The sequence below is a fragment of the Crotalus tigris genome, unplaced genomic scaffold (assembly GCF_016545835.1).
Source record: "Crotalus tigris isolate CLP2741 ecotype Arizona unplaced genomic scaffold, ASM1654583v1 scf7180000017576.4783729, whole genome shotgun sequence".
NCBI classification, from domain to species: domain Eukaryota; kingdom Metazoa; phylum Chordata; class Lepidosauria; order Squamata; family Viperidae; genus Crotalus; species Crotalus tigris.
Window position 1 is genome coordinate 806,607 of NW_024096487.1, and position 26,336 is coordinate 832,942.

At 37.4% G+C, this 26,336-nt stretch overlaps 1 protein-coding gene across 6 annotated transcripts; it reads right to left on the reverse strand.

Annotated features, from left to right (window-relative positions):
- Nucleotides 1-569: 569 nt before the first annotated feature.
- DDB2 (damage specific DNA binding protein 2) lies at nucleotides 570-26,255 on the reverse strand. Of its 6 annotated transcripts, none has more exons than XM_039358021.1 (11): nucleotides 26,103-26,255; nucleotides 23,533-23,707; nucleotides 13,761-13,891; nucleotides 10,956-11,147; nucleotides 9,645-9,790; nucleotides 7,436-7,535; nucleotides 6,585-6,762; nucleotides 6,017-6,162; nucleotides 4,375-4,539; nucleotides 3,405-3,450; nucleotides 570-1,764 (listed from the first exon to the last, which is right to left on the reverse strand). In XM_039358021.1, the coding sequence occupies exons 2-11, from the start codon at nucleotides 23,696-23,698 to the stop codon at nucleotides 1,511-1,513; spliced, it is 1,524 nt and encodes a 507-aa protein (XP_039213955.1). In that variant the 5' UTR covers nucleotides 23,699-23,707; nucleotides 26,103-26,255; the 3' UTR covers nucleotides 570-1,510. The 6 variants fall into 6 exon arrangements, with proteins under 6 accessions (XP_039213955.1, XP_039213949.1, XP_039213938.1 ...); XM_039358015.1 differs by lacking the exon at nucleotides 26,103-26,255 and adding an exon at nucleotides 25,447-25,713 and having other exon boundaries at nucleotides 23,533-23,704; XM_039358004.1 differs by lacking the exon at nucleotides 26,103-26,255 and adding an exon at nucleotides 25,447-25,712.
- Nucleotides 26,256-26,336: the final 81 nt, after the last annotated feature.

A 26,336-nucleotide genomic window follows, 5' to 3' on the forward strand; every position in this document is an offset into this window, starting at 1 on the left:
GCCACCTCTTCCCGGAGCCTCTGGCAGTTTAAAAAAAAAGCAAGGGAGGGAGGGAGGAAATAGTCAGGGAAGGAGGGAGGGAACTTGGATATAAAAGGGGTGGGAGAGAAATTTGTTAAATGAGCTTTGCCCCATTTTATGACTTCTTGCCACAGTTGTTAAGCGAATCACTGCAGTTGTTAAATTAGTAACACGGTTGTTAAGTGAATCTGGTTTCCCCACTAACTTTGCTTGTCAGAAAATTGCAAAAGCTGATCACATGACCCCGGAACAATGTGACCATCATAAATGTGAGTCAATTGTCAAGCATCAAAATGTAAATCACATGACCCTGGGGATGCTGCAACGGTCATAAATGTGAAAAATGGTCATAAGTCACTTTTTGCAGTGCCGTTTTAACTTTGAACAGTCACTAAGCAAACTGTTGTAAGTCAAGAACTACCTGTACTTTAATCACTTTTTTCCGGGTTTTTTTGGTCATCAAGTTTTTGACACTTTGCTAGGTGACTGGTGGTACTCGAATGTTGCCATATTCTATAAGTGACACAATTGGTGAAAAGATTGAAAAGCCCTGTATTAGATGACCTTTATTGTTACTTCCAACTCAATGATTAAATTATACCGCATAAAAATTAACGTCTTTCTAACAGGCCTTCAAAGCTAATAAAGAGCTCTATTTCCCTCTATGTATACAATATTACATTTATATATTGTATAGAATTCATATCTTGAAATCCTTCTTTTAAAAAAAAAGCAGTATCAAGCTTATAAAAGAAAATGAAGGGACAAGTTAAGATGAATGGAGCACAACTCCCCAAAATAAGACTCTGATCATTTATTCAATTTTTATTAAGCTTCTCAGACCTATTCTTTGAGCAGGCTTATGTCCTAGCATGTTAGCTTCTCTATATAACAAAATAATTTCTGATACAAAACCTTATTAAACATATTATTTTTGAACAAAAGAACAGTTAAGTGAATCAAAAGAATAATCGTTGCAAAGGTACCTATAGCTAGTTGCCTTCTTTGTACCTCTATATATCTTTTAGTTTTACAAATCTCACAAAATTACAAATACGTGTGTCTGAGAACACACAAATTATGTTGCTCCTTAAAACATAAATGCTCTTATTTTTAGTGAGCATAGGACAAGCATAAGATTGTTTTCAATATATTATAAAAAGAAAAGAGCCAGTTCCCAAAATATACTGCAATCTGGATTGTTAGCATACCTTTGTGCACTGTGCTTTGTCTTAAACAATTAAAAGCCTTCAGGTACACACAACAGAATGTGGGGTTTTTTAGCTCATTTAAGGACATGTGTGTATAAATATATATATATATGCCTTAAGCCTTGGATAATAATGGATGACTCAGTTCTGCAACACAATTTCCATCATCAAAGAAGATGGTCTACTGTAAAGGGCTTCCTTCTTCTGAAGTCAACGTTGCAAGTTATGTCAGCAGCACTAACTTGGTTCCAAGCAAACACTAGTGACACAAGCCTGACTCATGAGTCCTCCGGGTTCTTTCTTCTCTTAGTGTACACTGTGTATTCTTTACCCTTTGTTTTAGTGTCCTCAAATTCAACACTGAGCAGTTTAGTTCTGAATTTGTTTGTTTCCGTGTTTGATTGTCTTTGCCTCTGTCCTCTTTGGTGGAGTACATTCTTAAGCCCAATGTTCTGCTCTTTCATAGCTTGCATGAGATCCTCCTGTTTCTTACTTATCATCACTTCTCGGTCCCATATCAGAATATTAAAGCCTGTCAAAAAAACAGAATCACACTCTTAGGAATTCAACCACGTAACTTTTATGCCAGGAGCTCAGACATGGCTCAGTTTTTAAAACTGGTGTTTGGTGCCAAGTCTGCAAAGAGATTTTAGAGGAATATGATTCCAACAATTAGATAACTGAAGATCATGTATAATTTATCTTGCCCAACATAGCAAAGAATAGTACTTTTAAGTAACGAAGATTAAAGTTCAGTCTCATTTTTTTCTATTTGGTTCACTTTTATTGTCTTATTTTAAAAACAAATTCCTTGTGAGTACTGGCCTTATATTTTCTAGGATCAATTATGGGGAAAGATTCCCAATTGTGTAAAAATCTTTTGACCTAAAGTAATTAAACTGGATTTTTTTTTCTTGTTTCAAGAAAATGCTTCAATTTCAAAATTTATTTTCTCCTTCCTTCTTAAAACATTATTATCTGAAAGGTCAACAGATGGCAGCAGTTCTCTGTTTCCTAGATAAGTAACTCCTAGAAACTAGGTGGATGTATCCAAATTTTTTGGCAATAATATAAAAGTGGTTTAACATGGACATATTATGGGTTTTTTTTAAAAAAAACTTTCCAGCTGAGCTATGTAATTTTCTGATGGATACTTCTTAGTTTTTGAAGATGAGCTGTGGCTGGGTACAACCATTAGACCAAGAAAAAAACCCACCCCCCAACAAATAATCAAAACCCTCTTGATTCACGACAATCCATGGAACACGGTGCCTTTGAATGTATGCCCCATTTTTTTTTTACTTATTAAATTTTTAATGATATAAGAAAAGCAAGATCTCCAGCCAAAAGGAGCACTGAACATTATTTTATGTTATTTGCTACCATCTTCAGGTAGCTGAAACAACTATGGGAGGTTTTTTTAAAAAAAACCTGTTTAAAAAAACCTGTTTAAGAGTTCAACAACTCTTTTTCATGCTATATGTCAATGTAGAATTAAAGCTACTTAATCAGGGATGCTTAAAACATTATCCTGGATAAACCGATATATGGCTGGAACAGAGCTGGTATTAGCTGGTCGATGCTCAAACAAAAATAAGTGTGTTTCAGGTGAAATAGAGCTGGATTGTTCAAAATATAAACCAAATTGCAACTTTTCTGGGCAAAAGAGATTTGGGGGAGGAGGAGAAGAAGTAAAGGCCAACAATATATACAGACTAAGATCAGGAGTTCGCAGGGCAGCCCATAGGTGATGTCAGAGAAAAAAAAGGGAGCAACATCAAACCTTTCCTTACTTACCTCATAAAATCCCTTCAGGATCCTTCCAGTTTTTATTTAAACTGAAACTAAGAACATCCAAAATATTCTAGTTTTTGTTTCTGTCAATCTGTAGTCAAACCAAGGAGGCCAATGGAACCTCCAGAATGTACTATTTTATTGCAGGTTCAACACATTTCCTATTTTGAGCACACCCTTTTACAATATTAAAGCATTACTCCTTTATTATTTTCAGCTATTGCTTGCTAAGCGGTAAAAATATTTAAACGTAATTAAACATACGGTAAAGTTACAAATAGAGAGTTTTAAGCCTATACTGCAAATGTTTCAATTCAAATGGTCTGGGAAGAATGCAAGCCACTACACTAAATATGAAAGATTAAACTGCTTGCTTACCCATTCCTGAAGCCAAGGTGTCGCCCATGGGGTTAAACTTATTGAGCTGCAAATATACACACAATAATGCATTGTAAGCTTGTCAGCTGTCTACTTATCAAGCAAAACAGAAACCAGAACATTCTGAACAGTACAGAAAAGCCCAACAATGGTTGTGGAAAAATTCTGAACAAGTCAGCAGAGCACTGAATAGGAAGACCTCTTTCCTGCCCTATTCCCCGGCTATTCTATCTGTTTCAGCACCCTGGCTCGTGCCAGAGATAAAGGAAGTCCTTGCCCTCAAAGTTCATTCGAGAAACTCACTGGGAATCCCAGTTCATTTCATTTTGAAATCTAATTTGAAAGCATAAATCTCTGGAAACAGAAACTAAAACATTTCTTCTACCTCAAAAGCCAATGAAGCTTTCAACTAGAAACCATTCTCAGAACACAATTACATGGACAGCACTAAAGTTATCCATAATCTTCTGATAAGTTTCCACTGGGTCTTTTAAGGTAAGAATAAGGGATCTGGGAACTCTAGACACTGCTTACGCCACATATCACCAGCCATGCTAGCTTGGGTTGCTGAAAGCTATAATTCAGTAATGCCTAGAAGGCTATAGATTTCCACCTATCCATCTTAAAAAAATAGTCTAAGAAGCAAGCAAGAAGCCAACCTTAGATACATTATTCTATCTACTACTAGTGCAGTGTTTCTCAACCTTGACAATTTTAAGGCATGTGGACTTCAACTCCCAGAATTCCACAGCAAGCAATGCTGGCTGTGGAATTCTGGGAGTTGAAGTCCACATGCCTTAAAATTGTCAAGGTTGAGAAACACTGTACTAATGTATAATAGGTATTAATGATAACATGTAGGTAAGTGAGGAATTTATTCTCATTCCTTTCTTTTTTCTTTTTTTTTTTTTTGAATCCCAGATCCTGTGAGAGCATAACAGCTAACTTTAAATTAGGTCTCAACACTCACCGAGAAAATGCCCGATGCATTTGGATCATGTAGTTGGCACACCATCTCTCCACTGTTTCCATCAAATATGTCAACAGTTCTCAGCTCATCTGCGGTGTACCCTGGGAACTTAGGGTCTGGATAACGACCAACCACAATGAGATCATAACGAGGATGCCATGTTGCCTACAATACAGAAGACACGAGTGAGCAAAATCACTGATAAAATTTTACAGCTAGCGCACAGTAATGGAACTACTTTTTAACTTTTTCAAATGCTGGGACTCAGATTCAGCTTCTGCATCATGTTGTAAAAGCAGACTTCCAATTGATTTTTATTAGTACTACACCTGGAGCTTGAATATAAATTCTTACTTTATGTAGTACTCTACCTAAAGCTAGTATGTATTTTAGTTGGAAATACTTATATCCAGGGCTTTTTTTCTCATAGAACGCCCAGAACGGAGTTCCAGCACCTTTTTTGGCTGGAACCTTGTAGGGTAGGTGAGGCGAGTTGTATGATGTGTGTGAGTTCCGGCACCCTTTTTTTTTTTTTTAGAAAAAAAACACTGCTTATATCTATCTTAAAAGAGCCGAGGTGGCGCAGCAGTTAGAGTGCAGTACTGCAGGCCACTTTAGCTGACTGTGTTCAGCAGGTCAGCGGTTCAAATCTCACCGGCTCAAGGTTGACTCAGCCTTCCATCCTTCCGGGGTAGGTAAAATGAGGACCCAGATTGTTGGGGGCAATGTAAATATATATATATATATACATTGCTTACTGGTGTACACCGCTTAGAGAGTGCTTGCACTTAAAGCGGTATCTAAGTCTCATAAATAATAATAATAATAATAATAATATCCTAAGATTAGAGAGCCTGTAGTGACAAGGTATTAGGCTAGGAATCAGGAGACTATGGGTTCTAGACCCACCTTAGGCACAGAGCCAAGTGGGAGGCCTTGGGCTGATCACTTTCTTTCAGCCTTAGGAAGGAGGCAATGATAAACCACTTCTGAAAAATCTTGCCAAGAAAACTGCAGGAATTTGGCCATGCAGTCTCTGGGAATTAGACAGAATTGAATAGGAGAAAAAAAAATCTGATTGTTAATTAATTAAAGAACTGTTAATTCTTTACCACTTATTTGGTTTGCACTACACTGGCTTCTTTTAATGACACAAAAGTTGTGCAGTATGCTGCTGCACACATTTGCAGTAAAATAACATGAAAAAAATCTATGACACAGGTCACCAACACAATTTCTTTTGGCTCAAGGACTCCATCAGCTTTTCATGTTGAAGGACACACACACACCAAGTAAGTCCTGGGTCCTTTAGAAAGGAGATTTTAAAGGATGAAACAGCTGCCTTAAGCATTTTCAAAGCTCTATTTAAAAACCTCCACAATTCCCCTAATGTTAAAAAAAAAAAGACATTTTGGACCCCATTTATTCTGACAGAGCTCTAGAAGCCACAAAAGGGATGGTGGTGTGCTGCATGCAGCAAACAGATTGCACTTTTTTGTAACTTTGATATCCCTTTTCTGGATAACTAGATGAATGTCCCTGTTTGACAATCACATTTCCAATTTCTATAGGGGAATTGTAAGTTGGCGTTTTAAAAAACATGCTTCCATCAGAAATGATTCTTAATTAATATTCCTGTCACCTTGATAGGTGTGAGATGCTGGAACTGTCTATGAGGATGTGAAATTGAATGCTGTGGTTTGGACCAATCCGAAGAAGAATAAACCCGGATTTCATTGTGCTGATCTGTACTCAGTAGCTTAGCACCATCTGTTGGGCTGAAATAAGCTGCAGAAAAACACATTAAAAAAAATGTAAGTCATAGTGCTGCACCAGGCTAAAAATATAGTTTCCAAGAAATTATTATAGTATTTCCTAAAGGTTCAAGTAGTAGAGTATATTTCCATATTCTTAGTATTATAAAACATATGTATTTCATTAATATAACTATTAATATCCTGAGTAATTTTTTTAGAGTATAAAAACAGACAATGCAACAAGGGGATCTGTTCTAAATAACAAAGTATAATATAATGATCAGTTCAGATAAAAATCAAATGCTGAATTTTACCGTTACTTCCTTTTTATCCAACAATCCTTTGAAATTTATAATCTATACAGGGTTAATTGTAAATGCAAAGAAAAATAAGTGGCACCGTGGATAGAAGATGAACAAAAGCCATAGGACATTGATATTTTTTTTCTCTCACCTGCGTTGACAGCTTTATCATGCTGAAGTACATGAAGACAACTTGATTTATCCTTAAGATTTCTCAGATCCCAGATTTTGACTGTCTGATCTACAGAGGCTGTAGCCAGCAGCCAATCACAGTGAGAATTAAACTCCACGTGAGTTACTTTCTTTTTGTGCAGCTTCAAATTCCATATCTACAGTGGATATAAGAGAAGATAAATATTTTGCTATTGTAGAGCACAAGAATCTGGTCTTTGGATATTAGGCAGAGAAAACTCATCCTCACATCCCACTATGTTAATAAATATTTTTAAGGGATGGCCTTCGTTCCTGGCTTGTTGTGATGGCAAATTAAAACCCATCTTTAGTTGTTCTACTGTTGATATGATGCCTCTCCCAGTATGTATTACTATATGAACAATCTACAATGCCTCAGTAATGAAGCTAGAGATAATGCAGTCAGAGGCAAGAATCCACCCAATCCTATTGAAAACTTAAGTCTGCTCATTCATTCATTTATCTATTTATTTTATGCCCACCCACTGACTCACATGAACAGGGCCTCTCACTACCTATCAGTCACCCAGATTGAGTAAAACAAGCATGGGAAGAATGTGTGTCATTTATTGCAATAAAGGATTGCCTAGCAGAAGAGAAACACATCTTGTTTATGAGATGCCAAATTATGACTGGACTGCACATAGCAGCTCAATGCAATATCATAGAGTCTTTAAGACACTGTTTTAGAAGACGTTCCATCAAGTTTTGATGGAATATTATTAGGCAAATTAAAAAATGCTGAAACAAACTAAATAGTTCTAAAATCCTTAACTTTATTTTGTTAAGGAAAAAAGAAAATATACAAACCTGTTCACCTTCAGTACTAAACAAAATCACATTCCCTACATTATCTCCTGTTACTACAGTCCGACGAGTTGCAGATACATCAACACTGCAATACCAGAAACTAAAACAGAAATAACAGTTATATTTTATAACGAATAGAAATGTCAGTCAAAGAAAACCAAAAAGAAGGACTTAAAAATTGATAGAGTCACAACTGAATTGAGTCTGAAGAACCTTATTTTGATATGGGATTGGCTGGAGTTATTTACCAAGAAGTGTTCATACCAAAAACATACGAAAGCTTTAGCATATACCTCACAGAATCATGTAATAAAAGTCAAAGGCTATGATGTACATCTTTATAGGCATCATGTGGAAAAATTAAACTCATGCTTAAAGCATTTACCATATATTAGAAGGAAGGAAGGAAGGAAGGAAGGAGAGAGAGATGGAAGGGATGGAGATGGAAGGAAAGAAGGAAGATAGAAGGGGAAAGGAAGGAGATGGAGAAGGAAGGAGATTGAAGGGGGAAGGAAGGAAGGAAGGAGATATTGAAGGGGAAGGAGGTGGATGGATGGAAGGAAGGAAGAAAGAATTGATCGATCTTTGGAGAGTCATGTTTTTCCAGATGGTGATGAACTGCAACTCCCAGCATTCCCCACTCTCCCACAGCCTGGGGGAGAGCCAAGCGGTGGCACCTCCGGGGCCTTGGAAGCGGCGCGGAGGATCCGCGCGCCTCGGAGCTGCCAGCCGCCCTCTCGCGCCCACCAACCTGGAGCCCTCCATCCTCATCCCAGCACCTCTTGCCCTCTCCCAGCTGGACCCCCCCGGGACCTGCTTGCCCCTCCAGCCTCCTGAGCGCCATCGTAGCGGTGGGGTCGCGGGAGCCCCTTTCCATGCCGCGCAGCCCTTCACCGCCACAACCCTTCCCCGACTCGTCGCACATGAGAGGGGTGCAGCCAGAGTGCCAGCTCCCGCTCGAAAGGCGCTACTTTTCCTCTCCCAGCCCAGCCAACTGGTCTCCGACGCACATCCGGGCATCACCGCCGCCTCACCCTCTTCCCCGCCCCCTGGCCACTTCCGAGGCCCGGAGCCCGGCAAGCTGGGAAGGAGCCACTCCTGCCCGCCAGCCTCAAGGCTGCGCCAGGCGGCAGAGGGCCAAGGCGGCCTCCAACGGTGAGGGAGGCGGGCCGGGCGGCACAGGGGAGACTCCGGCACATGCAGAGGGTGGCTGGGGACGGAGCGCAGCCAGGCAACCAGGAGGCGTGGGGACCGGCTTGGCGCTGCAGCTCAGTTCAGCCAACAGCAGCGGCAGCGGCGGAGCAGCCCAGTGGCAGCCTTCAATAAATTTCCTCTAAATAAGCCATTGTTTGTCTGGCTGAAGACAATTTTCTGCTTGGATGGCTTAACAGGGCAGCCAAGCATTGATTTGTGGTGTATAAAAGAGGCTCTGTTCACATCTGAGAGGGCCAGAGAATACTTTTTACTATCTCTTGGAAAGCCAGAATTAGAGAAAGGGCAAATCCTAAATCTTGGGTGTTCGACTCAGCCTGGCCATCCACGCAGCTGAGCCAGCCCGGGGCAACATTGGGGACACGTGCGATGGTGCTACGGCGACAGGAGCAGGCGCTGTTGGAGAAGGGTGCCCTGGAGGCGGAGGAGCCAGCAGAGGAGGGTGGTGGCCAGATAGAGGAGCGGTTCTTGGTTCCTTAGACCATCGGAAATATGTGTTTTCCGATGGTCTTAGGCAACCCCTGTGAAAGCGTCATTCGACCCCCAAAAGGGTCGCAACCCACAGGTTGAGAACCGCTGGTCTAGGTGCTATTGCTATTAAAGACCTCTCTTTCAACAGTACAGCATTACATAGCTACAAATATTACAAAAACTCACACTGTAATATTTTATAGCATCTAAATCTTACATGTTTTAAGCAAATCTCTTTACCAAGGAAAATCTCATCTGCTGGTCAGTTTTCATTTTGTTATTTTATACTGATTTTCAACTATGAGGTTTCTCAAACTGTTTTACTCAGTAGTTTGTCTCATCTTTTCACCTAGCTCCTTACAGGTACTTTCTGAACTAGAAAAATAAGCACTCTAAAAAATGACTCAGGAACATAAGTCACCCAAATGCTGAGTGGCACAATGAAAAATATTCCAATCTTAAACTGTTCCCTTATGGTTATGCTGCCTTCTAATAAAAAAGCTGAAAGAAGTAGATTGCATCTTACTCCCAGTCATCGGTATTGGCCATGACCCGGATTGTATTGCCATTAAAATCTTGCAAGGCAGTAGTTCCAGCAACTGATGATGTATATAGCTCACTTGGATTAAAAGGATTAAACTTCATTCCTGTGATAGCCCCTCCAGCTCCAATCTATAGTTAAAAGAAATGGATAAAACACAAAGCCACTCAAAAATCAGAAAGGAAAAAAAATTATCATATTATCTGATTAGTGTCAGTAACATAAATATACAACTACATTTCCCAAAAGATAGCATTCATGTTTATCAAGCTGTATCAAAGCAAAAAGCCTCACGTGAGAAGGATTTTCAGCTCTTCTGGCCAATGCCACATATATTAAAACAACTGTTACTGGAAAAATAACATCAATTGCTAACTTTGACATAATCTGCATCATGGCAAGAGCACAGCTTCCTCTCAGAATCACTGTATTATATTGAGTGCTGATTTTTTTTCTTAAAAATTAGACTAAGAAAAAGTCTACAGTAAGCAGTAAAAAATAATGAAGAGAAAATATAATCGATGAAATATGCCAGAGAAGTTAGAAATCTTGGAGTATAAAAATATAAGACAGAAATAAGGTCAGGAAGGCTTCTTCAGGAGCAATAACATGCTGGGTACATGAGAAGTTCAATTTTTATTTGATTATCTTCTCTTACTTGTTTGAAGTAGATTAGATTTATATTCTTAGATTTAACATTAGATTTATATTTTAGTGCATAGGTTCAGTTTTAATATTTTATTTTTTTCAAGTATTACAAGACTGCAATGCTCTCGTCTTCACATGCAAATATATATCCAAATAATACAAACAGATGCTCACATAAAAGATCTAGGAACATTTAACATTTTTCCCCCTAATCCAATCCAGACATCAAAATATACTATAGAACTATTACAACCGTAAACCTCAGTCTATAGATGACCACAGTTGATACAAGGTTTCACATTAAAGCAACATCTTTACAAAGGAAATGAAAAATCTCACTGCTTTTACAGGGTATCTCCCATTCATTCAGAGAACTGAGTTGGAAGAGAGAATTTGGGCCAACAAATTCAACCCCTTGGTTAGTTACGTGTATGGACCATGAAAGTAAAATAAAATTAGATCCAAAAAGATTACAGATTTCCCACTTTAAAATCATAATTATCCAATGTTGAGACATCCCTCCTACCTCTTTTCCATTCTTTCAAAGTAAGGAGACAAACAGCCCTGATTCTTCAAAAACAATTTAATTATAACTCACGGCTCTCATCAGCATGTTAATGCTAAACAACACTTACTGCTTCAACTTACCCCTTTAATAAAACATGTTTTATTGAGCACTTCGTAATTCCACAAGATGATGTCTCCTCCTTTGGAGCCCACAGCCACCGTGCTGGGGTGCATTGGATGCCATTCCAAAGCTGTAATTCTTCTGTCAAATGGACTTGCTGTTCGGAACAGACGGTACAAGTAGAGAGAACGTACAAAGGGCACCTGGAGACACTGTTGCAAAGACAGTAAGAGAGTGAGATCCAAGCCCCAGCTGCATGCAGGCAGTCTTTTATACATATGTGCAGTTGAGAGGAACAATTGTGTAATTGCCTAATTGTATCTTTGGATTCATTTTCCTCAATAAATAAATGAGCAAATGTAATGTTTTTTTTTTACTCATTTGGTTTTAATTGGGTACTCTCTGTCTAATTTTAATGGAAAACAGATAATGTCATGTTTAGGTCATATTTATTATGCAAAATTATTGAACATTCAAAAGGGTTCACAAAGTTTTAAGTGCCATTGTAATTATAATTATCTGGCACTTGCTAAGATACCTTGGATCATATCCAAGATAAAAAAAAACAGAAAAAAAATGCTACTCAAATTCTCTTACCCAGAGCACAAGAGACTTGAAGAGATGCTATAAAAATTTGTTTGAATCTATTTCAGACTAGGTTGAATCTACTAAGCCAGCGGCTCCCAACCTTTTCTATACCCTGCACCCCTTAGAACACTTCTGATATATTCTCGCACCCCTTACAAAAGTTCAAAATAACAGCAACGAATTATGAATATACACTATAATTTTGAAAACCCAAGTTTTTGCATCTCCTGGAATATTGTCTCGCACCCCTGGTTGGGAACTCCTGTACTAAGCAAGTCTAATGTATGTCACATCTGTCTTTACAATCTTGTATATCCTACAATGTATTAGATTGGATAGGCATGATTAATTTTTTTGTTTTAGAAATGGCTACTAATTATTTTAAACAAGAAATGGTTACTCATGCTGACTACCACTCCAGTCCATTCAGAGATAATTAATTGATTTGGAGAGTTGATGGGCCAATCAATTATATAGTGTCTGAATGCCTGGCATGTCTTCACTGGCTTTCCAAATATCCAAAATGCTTTTTAATGGTTTTATTTTAACTGTATGTTATTTTTATTTTAATTAGTTATTTTATAGTATTCTTCTTAGTTTTGGCAATGGTTTTAATATTATATTTCTTAGATGCATTGGGTTCCTTTTCTTTTCCTCCTGATTCAAATTGTTGAATAAACAATTGTTTTTAATAAATTATCTATTAACAAGATGTTTTTTTCCAGTAGTAATGAATCATACTATGTTTAAGAAGGTTCATTTTTTTAATGCTGGTTATTGTTATTTGCAATTCAGACCTGGAGCTAATCCAGTCATCACTTCACATACACTTCTGTATTTTTTTAAAATGACAAGTATATTTGAGTCATGGAACATTAAATAGCTGAGAAGCATATTCAAAAGGAAAAAGATTTTTAATACATTAAAATTGATGAGGGTGGATTCTTTTACATGTAATATATAATGCTCTGAATGAGAAAAAAAATCTTTTTAGCAAAGAAGGGATTAAGTCAATTAAATAACTGGAAATTTAAAATCTGCGAGGAAGTAGCAATTTTAGTGAAAATTTCTAATTTTATAGTTGAACAAAAAATTTGGTGACTATGCAATTTTAGTCATCAAATACAGAGATCATTAGTTCCAGGATAGCATAGTGGTTAGTATTGTGGCCGCAGCAACCCTGAATTGAATCTGAGTCACGGCAGACAAAAAGGAAAAAGATTTTAATCATAAAGAGCTGTGTAATTTTAAAACGTGATTTAAAAAAATTACAGAAACTATTCCAGAGAACGTGCTTCAGAGAAAGATGAGGCATCCAGTTCCTGGTACTTTAAAGTACTATCTGCTGGTTATAAAACAGCAACAGTTCAACTCTGAAAATATTCAGTTGAATTATTTCTGTTATATACGTTTATGGTTCAACCAAAGATAAACCTGAATATTTTACAAAATTACTAATGTTGGTTTTACTAATCTCGGATTTCAGGCTGATAAACATAACTATGGTCTATTTAATTCTTGATCCATTATTAGTTTGGAAAAAATAAACTGGAAGTTAAACATCTGTTGAATATCATCTGGGGATTCAATTCAGTGGACATAGTGAAGACTACTTAAATGTGTAAACTCAGATAATAATCAGGTTCAACAGTTTATTGTACAGTTTCTAATTATGCACCCATATTAATTTGGGTGCATAATTAGAATTTGGACAAAAATTGAATTTGGATAAAAATATTTCAATTATCAGAGTTACTATTTTAATACTTTGCCCTGGAAGATTCATAATAAATATATAGTTTTTTTCAATAAATAAAAGTTCAGTTAATTTTGGAATCATTCAGGATATATTTAAAGCATCTATTATTCATGGTAAGGTAACAGTCTATTATCTCCTGGCAGAAAAAGATCTACAATTGCAACACAGAGCAGTTAAATTAGAAGTTAAAGAAATGGAAAATATATGCCCTAAAACAGAGTAAAGAAACATATTATCTTTTTAGATTTACTAAGTTGCAGTTGGACCAATCACAAGCTTTGTAAACAGTATATATTTAAAACAAATGAAACACTGAGTATTGAAAAACAGAGAGAAAAGAACTGGAAAGTTATTGGCTACTTGTCTGAAAATTTTCCAACAATGTAAAGTAATTTCTTTGGAAAAAGATTCCTCAGGACAAAACATACCAATTATAACAACATTGACTTTCAGTGTTTTTGAATTTTGTAACCTTTACCTTCTTAAGCTGTGGTCCAATAGTGCCACCCACCATATTTTGATAAATATAGTGGACAATATTCTTTTGCATTTCCCATGGATGGAAGGCAACTCTTGAATTTCGAACCATGGAGCCAAAACAAGCTTGTCCTGTCCCCAAACAACAAAAATGGGTATATCTGATTACTTGCTTAGTTAGTATAGGAAGACCTCAGTTTTTTGTTTTTGTTTTACTTACACATTTAGGACTACCAACCAGATCTAAATTTAATACAGTTAGGGAGGAAGACAGAAATAAAAAATGATTATTTAATGCATTGGTAGATGTAAACATACAACGTTTCATCAACATACTGATACAAAAAATCTAAAATGGCTAGTAGACCGTGTAAAGATCTAGTAAAAAGCAGATGTTTAATATTTTAAGAATGCACAGGGTAAGGCATAAACAATTTTTCTTAAATAGTAATGGCAGAAAAAAAATTCACAGAATGTTAAATGGGGATGGCAGTATTCAGTTAACTATTATTTTTTTATTCCACTAGCAAATTGAGGGAATTGAGGAATTTTGATCTTCAGGGAGGGAATTATTGATACCTGCTAGAGTGAATTTCTTCCTTACACCCCTTTAGAAATAATGTTATACAGTAAATTGACAGAATTATTGAGAAAACAGACATATTGTACTGAATTATATACCGACTAGGTGGAAGTTATTAAGTTTGGAATAAAGATAGTTTTTTCATACTGTCATAACAGCAAAAAAAAAAAAAGAATAATCTTTAGGAGATGGGAAAATACTATAATTTCTGATATGAAGGACTGGATTTCAGAGATGTGATTTAGCAATTTTTGAAAAAAATAAAGGTTCTATAATCAGAAAATGTCACATTATGTTTCCTTTTGGAAAAAAATCTTAGACAGGTTGAGTCAGCACTGAAAGCTTAATTTTTCTTCTGAAATGCTTACTAAATCAAGTGAACTTGGGATATACAGTAGTCATATTTTTTTTCATTTGTTTTTGTGAATGGGGAATTGTTTATTTTTATTTTATGTATGTCTGTTTGAAAATCAAAACTATTTTTAGTTTTAAAAAATTGAGCCACTATAGGATTGTTAGTCTGTCTTCTGTACCCATAATCTATGTTTGGTTCTTTATTGTTTCTTGATTTTTAAATATAAACAAACCACCCAGACTTATAATGAGTTGGGAAAGCTCTAAATTGTATAAATAAATAAAGGTTTGACAGAGAATTCCCAATTCCCAAAAACAAATGAAAAAAATTTAGGTGGTACCTTGCTCAATGGTAGTAATTGTGTGAGAGATCTCAGAGTCTTAATGGACAATCATTTAAAGTATGAGCCAGCAATGTGCTGCAGCTGCCAAAAAAACCAACACAGTGCTGGCTGCATTAACAGAGGGATAGAATCAAGATCACATGAAATGTTAATACCACTTTACAATGCCTTGGTAAGGCCACACTTGAAATACTGCATCCAGTTTTGGTCACCACAATGTAAAAAAGATGTTGAGACTCTAGAGAGTACCGGGAAGAGCAACAAAGATGATTAGGGGACTAGAGGCTAAAGCATATAAGGAACGGTTGCTGGAATTGAGTATGTCTAGTTTAATGAAGAGAAGGACTAGGGGTGACATGAAAGCAGTGTTCCAATATCTCAAGGGCTGCCACAAAGAAGAGGGGTTCAACCTATTGTCCAAAGCATCTGAAGGCAGGACAAGAAGCAATGGATGGAAATCAACCAAAGAGAGAAGCAACGTAGAACTAAGGAGAAATTTCCTGACAGTTAGATCAATTAATCAGTGGAACAACCTGCCACCAGAAGCTGTGAATGCTCCAACACTGGAAGTTTTTTTTAAAGAAGAGAATAGCACAGGACAACTTCTTTATCTGCTCTGCCAGGAAGCCAATGCACAGAAAATCAAAGTGAAGCTGCTTCCATATGCTCCACACACATACACGCATACATACACTATTAGCAATAAGTTTGTACCAATGCACAGTACTGCAAGTGCATTTTCTTACTTATTTCTGAGCTGGTCTGCACTCTCTCTAGCTTGCCAGAGAGGGAGCACTGAAACCAACAGTTGACTGATATCCTACTTTGTTTGGTTCCACAGTGAGGAAAAAAGCAACATTCCTCTCTCCCCACCCAAAAGAAATGAATTGCTATGGCCCAGGGCGGGGTGGTGGGGTGGGGTGGTGGTGGTGGTTTAGCACTGAGAGCAGCAAGCAAGCAGTGAAAGAAGAGCAATTAGGCTTCATGGCTCCTTCCCTTCAGTTGGAAAGGAGGAACCTTAAGAACTGGGAGATGGGCTACAGTAGGATTTCCACAATGGGAAACATCTACCCATTTCCAGAAGAAATGCTATAAAATAGACTGTGCGGCATTTTTTTCTGGAACAAGAAACTAATGAATCTGCAAAATATGCATAGCCTACTGAAAGTTCAATGCCATTAATGGAGACATAAAAACACCAGTCCTCCACTTGCAAGGCACCTGAGGTATTGAAGCCCACTTCAAGGTCATGGATGAAAAACAGATCTCACTTATTAAAGGCAAGAAAAGCAATCCTTTGAACTTCCTCTTTTTTCTGCCTATCGCTAGAACTCACAGCACTGAAAATAGCAAACTAAATGAAAAATACTAGAGAGACGTTTGAGATACATTGCAAGTAATATACATTAAAGTACCTCATAACAACTTCAATAAGAATTGAAGAAAAAATACTGAATGAGTTCTAAAGCAAAGGAGTAGCATAATTTGATTTGAAAAAGGCAAAGAACTAAATTTAGGATTCTACAATATGGAAAATAACAAACTACACCAAACTTTAAGTTATATAGGTAGTGCTCGACCTATGACCACAATTGTTGCTCAGTGAGACATTTGTTAAGTGAAATTTGCTCCAATTTACAACCTTTCTTGCCACAGTTGTTAAGTGAATCACTGCAGTTGTTGAGGTAGTTACATGGCTATTAGGTGAATCTGGCTTCCCCATTGACTTTGCTTGTCAGAAGGTCGCAAAAGGGGATCACATGACCCCGGGACACTGCAACCATCATAAATATGAGGCAATTGCCAAGCATCTGAACCTTGATCACATGACTATGGGGATGCTGCAAGTGTGAAAAACGGTCATAAGGCACTTTTTCAGTGCTTGTTGTAACTTCAAAGGGTCACTAAATAAACTGTTGTAAGTTGAGAACTACCTGTACTATCAAGTTATTAAACTTGATCACAGATTGAGTAATACCATGTAGTTGAATATTTCTACGGAAGAAGCAGAACTTTCAAGAGGCTTGCACAAATCCAGGTCTGCTACAAAAAGAAATGTTAATTGCGTAACAGGCTATTCAATTATACTCTATTAAAAACAGGGGGCAAACTTAAAAGAAAAATAGGCCCTAGTTTATTATCTCTTGTCCTAATACCAAACTACTATTTTTCCTGAAGGCAAATATGCTAACTATTTTATCGGTAAAGAAATAATTTATATAGAAAGCAAGATTTAAACTTCATTAAGTCTTTAAGATTCTCTTTGGAATAGTCAAAAACGCATAATTATAAGTAGTATCATTCCAAAGGAACTATGAAAATAAGGTGGTATGATTAGTGTGACATAGCACAGAACTCAAAAATTTATTGGAGCTTGTGTGTGTATGTATGATTACCGAAATGATTTAGAAAATGAAAAAGTCAAAAGTTGCATGATTAAACAGATACAGAAATTAAGCAGGACACTTAGTATGCAAAATGGGAATATCAATGGAAGGTAAATATTAAATTTACTGTGAATATTATACTCAGAAAAAGTTATGTATGCTTTTTTGTCGGTACATTAATATTTTGATTGCTAAAATCAATAATTTCTATTAAAAACAGCTAAAATGTTATAGTCAGATTAGATCGGTCCTTTATTATCCAGTGGCAATGTTACATAGCTCAGCGATTTTGGAAGTTGTTTCACCAGAGAATGAAACCAATTTTAAATAATGACTTGACTTCTGTATCAGTTGTTTTTCTGCTAAGTATTACAAAGCCGTGTGTGTGTGTATTCTATGCTTTTTACTGAAAATTACATTCAATTCTTTCATTAGAGGACTGCTAGATTAAGCCTTGGCATATCAATATTTAAGATAACTCCATATCTAAAAATAGTTATTTTTTTACTAACTCTAATTTAGAAATGTTTATGAACTATAATTCTGCATTGCAGACTTTTGTCACATCTGAACTTTGGGTTTCTTTCAACCTACAGTTTTAAAACTGTAGATTATGTCTGACTGGCCACAAAATTAAGGATGGATTGCTTTAGATCAGTTAGAAATTCTGCAGTCTGGTATGATCAAAAAACAGGTCTTGGCTTTTTGTATGAAATTCTTTCATATTTCTTCAGCGTGTTACTATATCCCCACATAGTCATCTTTTCCTAAGGCTAAATATACCCACCTCCTTCAATCACTCTTTATGTACTTAAATTTCTAATCCGTGAATCATCCTCAATGCACTTCTTTGAATGTGTTCTAATATCTCTGAATGCTTCTTAAAGATGGACACTTAAGATGTGTCCAACTTAAGATGTTGTGAGCAAAACAGAATAATGTACAATTTTATTGTATTTGTGTTTTTCTTAGCCATATCACATTGAGGACTTACATTCAATTGCAATTTATTCAAGAATATTTTTTCCAGCAGCGTTACCAAGTCAGATATTTTCCTAATCTATGAGTATTTGGGATGTTTGTTTCATAATTGAAGAACTTCGCTTTTGTTTGTTAATTATCATTTTACTTTCAGTCAATTTTTTAACACATCAACATAATTTAGAACTTTATTTCTGTCTTCTGAGGTATAAGTTATCCTAATTTTCAATGATCTGCACATCTAATTATCATTTATTCCAGCTCTTCACAATTAATAAAATATTAAAAAGTATTCAGGGCTGATCTCCATCCAATTTGACCAGCTCTTTTTAGTAAAATTTTCAAGCCAGGATTCCCATAAAAATTAAAAATGTTAAACCTTATTAAAGCAAGAAAACAAAACAAAAAACCCCTATTATTTGTTTGTGAAGATGAACTGGAACTTTTTTACTCACTTATGTCACATTCACTAGGACAAGTATATATCCTAATTGTGTGAAATACCAAGTGCAATCCCTTGTAACTTAGAGCAGAACAACAGTCAGTTTATACTAGCAGAGTTTCTTCTGGAAAACTCCTCAGATAAAGGCAAATATTGAGCACAGTCATCAAGCTGCGATGCGAAATTAAACATCTTCTGACAAACATATATATATATATATATATATATATATATAGAGAGAGAGAGAGAGAGAGAGAGAGAGAGAGAGAGAGAGAGAGAGAGAGAGAGAGAGAGAGAGAGAGAGAGACCCAAAAACATAAAAACAGGATATAATACCATTGCACTTTTAAATTCCTTCTGAAACAGAATATTCCAGTTTGTTCTATAGCTTACATAAAATGCATGGAGTTTCCAGCAGTGTGGTTTTAACAAACATATCTGCTGACGCTTCATGAAAAAGCCTAAGAGACAGTTGCCTAGAGAGAATTTTGCTGAGCAATTCAGCTGTAGAGGTTTGACTTTTGTTTGTTTGTTTTCATACTTAGCTCTACTTTTTACATTTAATCTCTAGATACTTTTATTTATCTATTAATCAAATTTATATAGTCGCACAACTCACCAAAAATAATTCTGGACAATGTACAATAATATACTATAAAAAATAAGATAGAAAAAAATTATGCAGAAAAAAAATAAAAATCAGAATTAAAGGTTCAGAAAAGGCAGCAGCTGTCAACAACAATGGAGTCACCTCAATACCCTGCTGGTCCTTAGGGCCCCCCTGCCTGATAGCATAAGCAGGTTTTGAGGAACTTTTGGAAAATCAACAGGGATGGAGCCAGCCTCATTTTGGAGTGGGGGAGGAGGATGTTCCATAGGGCGGGCACCATGGCAGAAAAGGCCCACTGCCTGGGTCGCACTAAAGGTAGCTGCCTAGCAGACGGGACTGTAGCATACCTCTTTTGTCAGACCTGATGGATGAGCAGATGTAATCAAGGAGAAGCAGTCACTCAAATAACCCGGACCAATGCCATGAAGGGCTTTAAAGGTCAAAACAGCACTTTGAATTGGATCCAGAAGCAAACCAGCAGCCAATGCAGCTGGTGGAGCAGAAGTGTAACATTTAACATTCTAGAGGTATACATAACTGCCGACATCATGGCATTTTGCACCAGCTGAAGCTACTGGATACTTTTCAAGGGAAGCCCTCTGTGGAGCACATTACAGTAGTCCCACATGAATGAATGATCATAAGCAGAGCCTCCCAATCTGGGAATGGATGCAAAGGCTCTCTCATTCATGACTGTCAGTTGTTCTTGAGTAGGAGTCTAGAAAAACTCCTAGGTCTGTTGGGCAGTTCAATCTCATCCATCACCAAAGAAGGCATAGTTCTAAAAGTAATATATCCAAAAACCCAAAGCCACTCAGTATTGCCAGGGTTCAACTGCAACCTGTGTTCTTTATCCAGACCCTCACACCCTCCAGGCACTGAGATAAGATATCCTCAGCATTGCTTAATTCACCAGGAAAATACTGATGATACCTCAACCTGTGGTAATTGATGAGGTCAGTCAGTGGCCTCATGTAAATATTGAATAGGAGTGGACAAAGCACCAAATTCTGCAGGCATCCCACACAGTACAGGTCAGGGAGGGGGATGAAATCACCCCCCCCCCATCATCACCAATTGGAACTGATCCCAGAGAAAGGAGGTGAAAATGGGTATACTCATTAATGTGAAAAATAAATAATGAAAAGTTTTATTGAATGAGTGAAAGTAAAGAGTGATGCTGAGCCCTGTTTGTATCCTATAAACTCCTTTGGTAGATAATTTTTCTCACTGCCCTTTGCTTCTACACACAAATGTATTTTAATGGTTTCATTTGATCTGCTTCTTTGTTATTTAATTTAACAAATTGTCAGATGTTGTATATCCTATTGCTTTGAAGATTATTAGTATTGTCATGGACAATTTTACATTGCACTTTTTTTGGATGCAGGTACATCAAATCCTTGTTCTACTTTAAATGCAAATCTGTGCATCTATCCTTGTTCTACCTGATGTCTCAATGACTCCATGCCATTGATTGTGATATAGCTCTGAATTGGCTCAGAGGATTGTGGGTGGGTGGTACTGTGAAATGCTGATTTCTAAATATCTACTACAGCCAGAATAGGTTTGGGTCCTAAACAGGAGCACATTGCCATTATTCACACATTATTCTAAATAACAGTATCTAGAGCCTTGAAAGCAGTTTATTCAAGAAAGGTTATTCTACAACCATTAACTTAACCCCATTAACTTTGAAATGCTATGAATATATAAACCATCAGCACTCCAATCTCCAGTGACCAATTAGAGTATAAACATGATATTTAAACTGTGCTTTCCTTTCTCTGGTTTTGGGGAAAGGGCTCTCAGATGTTATGGTTTATAAGGAAAAAAAAAAGGCTGAATTAGCACAGAAACTGGGAAGCAGAATTATGTCAGAACTCCCACAGACTGGGGGTAGGGACCATTTCACCCACAAGCTTTTCAGAGGTTAGGGTTATCAAGAGAATACTCACACTGAATGTGATTTAGAATGCACAGCGGAGGGCAGGAAATAAATTATCTCTAATCAACTGAGACTCTGTAAGTTCATAAACATATGAACCTAATTTTGGAGTGGCACAAAGAACTTTTTTAAAAAAAGGTTCAAGTTGAATGATACCTCACTCATCTTTACATGGACTACCTAGCTAGTTTCTAAGACATTTTAAAATGTTTTAGCAATAAAAAGTGGCTTCATTGTTAAAGCCACAACACATGGGATAAAGAAAAACTGACTGAGGTCATTTCTTCCTCCTCTCTTTATTTTACTCCCTTCACTGTTGTTGGAGGCAACAACTTGATAGGACACAATTGATTATGATAATGTAAATCTGTTGGGACCAGCAAAGATGCTACAGCTGGAATATTCCCCATCCCCACCTAACACACATTTTTCTCCTTTCTTTGTCAGGAGATCGTAAGGTAACTTACGGATGTTAAAACTTCTGTTTGGATCTAGATGGCAGATGATGCCACACTTAAGCTAAGCAAACAAAGCATTGAAAGAGAAGCACATAAAGATCGATCTGCAATTCATTTAACTCAACCCAATTTTCTGGATTGGCACAATATACTGAACTATAAACTAACAATACAAGCTGACCTTGCACAACAGGCTAGGTTAAAGTAAGTTAGTTAGCTTGTCTGTGGTTAGGTATGTTATCTAAATTGCTAAACTATTTTGTTTTAACATGTATACATAAAGTAAAAAAAGATAGAGGTCATTAAATAAAATCACCTAAACAGCTAGGCTGCTGCTGAATTAGTGCCACCCATACTTGAATCAACAAGAAAAGTACACTGGCATGAAATCTGCTGCCCCATCCCTACCCTGCCTCTGTTTCATCTGGTCTGACTCACTGACAAAGAAGTTATCCTAATTTTCACGTGCAAAGTGATTAGTTGATTTCTCTAGTCCTCCCTCTTCTGCATTTCACCAAGTAGGGGAAAGAATCATATGCCAATTACATTGCTGGAAAAGAAATATAAAGAGAAAAGCCAGCTATATGCTTCTATCTTTCATAATCTAGACTTCTTCTTGGGCTCCTTCACCCAATTTTGAAAATAATATGTTGGAGTCAATATACCAAATCCAACAAGGGAGGTAAATTACTAGAGTATTTTTATTTAAGATTTATTTTCCCTTCCTTTCTCTTTTTTACATAGGCAACAAATTCTTCTCTATTCTGTTCTGGAGGCTATTTGGGAAAGGGTGGCTTCATTCTATTATTTCAACTTTGCCCTACAATTAAAGCATTTGTACTCCTTCAAGCAGTCTGCTATTATGAAATTCTGAGAAATATAAATCACAGAGCTGCTCTATTTTTTCGGGGAGACAACAGCGGAATATCAGCAGTCTTTCTCAGAAGACTGAGAAAGGAAATGCCCACCTACTACTGGTTGCCACTTTTGACAGTGCTCAAAAGCATTTACACATCTTGAGGCTGTCTCTGAATCCTGCAAGCTTAAGAAAGAAAACAGTATTTTATGGTGGCAGAACTATGGACTTTTCTGACCCAATAGCTCACGGGTGTCAAACTTGCCATGTTACGTGACGTGTTGTGATATATCACAACTTTTTTTGCATTGCCAGAGCTGGGGTAGGTGCAGCCTCCATATGATGCAACCGGCCCACGGGCCAGCAGTTTGACATCCCTGCAATAGCTGGATATAAGATGAATGTGTGGACACAGTAGGAAAAAAATATTACTAAAATGTTTTTATAAATGAAGACAGCCTCAAAGACAGGAAAAAAGAATTATACTATCTTATCTGAAAAATTGCCACCTCTAGCTCTCCCAAAAATCACCAATCCATCAGCTACTTGAATTGTTTTCATTCACCCTAGAAGTACTTTCTGAAGAACTAGTTCAAATTTGTAAGATATAGAATAAAAATGATATCGATAAAATAAATATACCTCTCAAGCAAATTAGAAGCAGCAAGTCCTGGACAGGGCAGCAACTCAATAATCAATACATTATTTACCTCAATATGATGAATTTCAGTTTGCCAAATCATTACTAAGTCATTCACATGGCCATTTTTGCAGTCCCTGATATTAAAAAAAGGCTATGGCACGGGTTACCAATTTTTTGCAGTTTGGTTTTCTTCACAAATAGTTTTTTTGCTTGTAGCCCATTATCTAGTTCTCCATAGTCTCGCTTCCTTTTTCCAGATGATTTTGACACTTTTTCTGATTGATGTTCACGTGGATTCAGATGCTCATTTTTTGACTGCTTCCTAGAACCCATTTTGTTCTACTGAAAAAACAATGTGTTGGGAGGAGTCAGAAAACAAAGGATTTGATCTTTTTGAAGTCAAGATTCTCTGCTACTACACATTCTTAAAACTTTTTAAATTATATTTATATTCAGTATTTCTTCCATCCTGAAACTCAAGACTGCTTATATGGCCTTCCAACATACATCATATTCAGGCCCTGACCAATCTATGCCAATTTTTCAACTTGTGGCAATCTCTAAAGGTATTCCAAAGAAAGTCTCTTATCTGCCATTTATCTGCAAATTGTTCTTGTTCTATACTAGAGGAAAATAGTACTAGATAACTTTTCATTAAATCCCCCATCTAATTATGGTGCAGCTTTACATACATTAAAACGGATAAAGTAGAAGACATTTGCTTCAGTCTTTTACTCTGAATTACAAATGCAATTTTTACTTAAAAGTAAACCGCACTGTCTTTAATGGCCCTTATTTCTATCTAATCTCCAGCTTTACTAGCTTAGCCTTTACACCCACTTGTAGTTTTTTTCTTAAAGACTGAAAAGCAAATAATCAATTTAAAGCATAATTCTGCCTTGACAATCTATTAAAATTTAAACACACAGCATCTAATTATCCTAGCCCAGATTCAAATGTATGCAAGTAAGGAGCTCTAGATTCTCCTCAGTCTTATAATTGCCATTTTTCTCTTAGTATATAACTAGATTGTCCCACCTTCATCCTGTGTCTCACTTCAGTTCAGAAAATAGATGAGCCTTCCTCAACCCAGCAAACACTAAATGTGCAAGACTACAAAACCTATCAGCCATAGCCAATATATACAGGGTTTTATGTTAAAGATTATAAAAGTTGTACAGACAATAATAGTACATACAAAGCAGGAGCATATTGATATATGTAATTTAGGTTTGCTACAGAAACGTTTCTAACTACAGCCTAAAGTTTGTCAGTAATCACCACGCTCAGCGGTTTTTGTATTTCCTTTCCATGTCAGATTCATCAACATAATAAAGTTCTGCTGAAATTTTAAAAAGTTCAGAAAGCAATCACAAACTGAACGGATACATCACATTACCTCCTCCTCTACCATGTAGTATTTTCTTAACAGAAAAAGACTTCTAGTGACAATATAGTTTGTTTTTAGCACAGAATAATTTACACATCCTCATGTATGCTAGTATCGCTCTTCGTACAGGCGAGAACCTTTATGAAGGCTCCTAGGCAGCTAAGGAATCGAGTTTGAATCCGAGATATCTAGACTGCATTCCTGCCTGGGTTTAGGACAAGTTCGCTACAATACTGCTCCTCTAACTTGCCTCAGTGTTGTGAGGCTAAAACGCAGCTTTGGAATCTTCATACAGAGAAGAGTTTCTCTCCTCCCCCTCCCCCCCGCACATTTCCACACACAAATAAAGGCATGTTTTGCTATCGGCATCGAGCAAGGAGCAGAGTCGGCCGGAACACTTCATCTCTCCTACTCCAGACTTTTAAGTGTAGGCACTCGAAACTTCCCTCTTCTATATATACTCAAGGGCCGGCTACTCAGAATCGCAAAGCCCACTCAGAGACCCAAAGCTGATTTAAGGAAGCTGATCATCAGCATTAGCAGGACGCCCAGCTGCAAGGCAAAGGCTACGTGAGCCAAGCAAAGCCCTCTCGCCAAGGCACGAGACTCTGGGACAGGCTGAGGAGTTAGAAGGAAAACAGCAATTGCATGGCCAAGCGTGCGGGGAAGGGGGGGGAGGGAGACCCCTCACCTGGAGTCTCGCGACCTAGCTCGCACGTTCCCCTGTAGCGATGCAGAGGCTCGCCGGATAAGGCAACCCCACTCGGGCACGTGCCTATCGAAATTCCTCCTCGATAGTTTCATAACCTGGCGAGGAAAAGGAGGAGGAGCGAGCGAGAACGAAAACAGTGAAGCGGTTTACGCGGGAAACCCGTTGGGTTCCGGCAAGGCCTACAAACGGAGCGAAGGGCCTGGTCCACCAAAGGCTTGCTCTTTCCATTCGCCGATAGGGGGCGCCGCAAGGAACGGGTTGCACGAGGCAAAGCGAAAGGAAAAGTCTATGGAGATTCTCAGTCATATTGGTCATGGTTGTCCCAAAAGTGCTTCTTTTTCTTTCCAAGCGATAACTGGACTTTTTTTTTCTTGGATGAGAAGCGAAACGTCTTCAAGGAAAAACAAAGTCCAGTTGCCTCTTGGAAAAGCACTTTTGGGGCCAGGGGAAATGCCAGAAGATGTCGCTTGAACTCTCCAGAGAAGGTGGGGAGGGGGAGCCTTGAACTGGAGTCCCAGACTAGAGAGCAAACATTTGAAAGAGAAGAAAAGGAGGTCCCTTTAGTCTTCCTCACATAAAGAAAAGAATAATAGCATTCCCTAAGATACGGGGGCGTATAGCAGCAATTCTCTCACCTTTCGGTTGGGGGAACCACCTCTGATGACGCGCTTAACCATCGGTGGCTCATTTAACTGTGATTTAAATGACACCCAAAGCGAACTGCCCACACAAATTTATTTTACACAGGTTGCTAGTTAAAACGTGATTGGTTAGTCTGTTTGTGGCATTTATATAAAGTGCAAGAATGGAAAGGAAAAGAGTTTCCTGAGGAGAAAACCATGCATCAACGAGCAGTTTGTTTATATCCT

Bases quoted from the DNA above. Each gene is read 5' to 3' on its own strand.
- DDB2 (XM_039357995.1), bottom strand. The intron at 7,536-9,644 runs GTAAGATGCAAT...TTTCTGTTTTAG, and splicing joins GCCAATACCGATGACTGGGA to TTTCTGGTATTGCAGTGTTG. The intron at 3,451-4,374 runs GTGAGTGTTGAG...GTATATTTGCAG, and splicing joins ATGCATCGGGCATTTTCTCG to CTCAATAAGTTTAACCCCAT.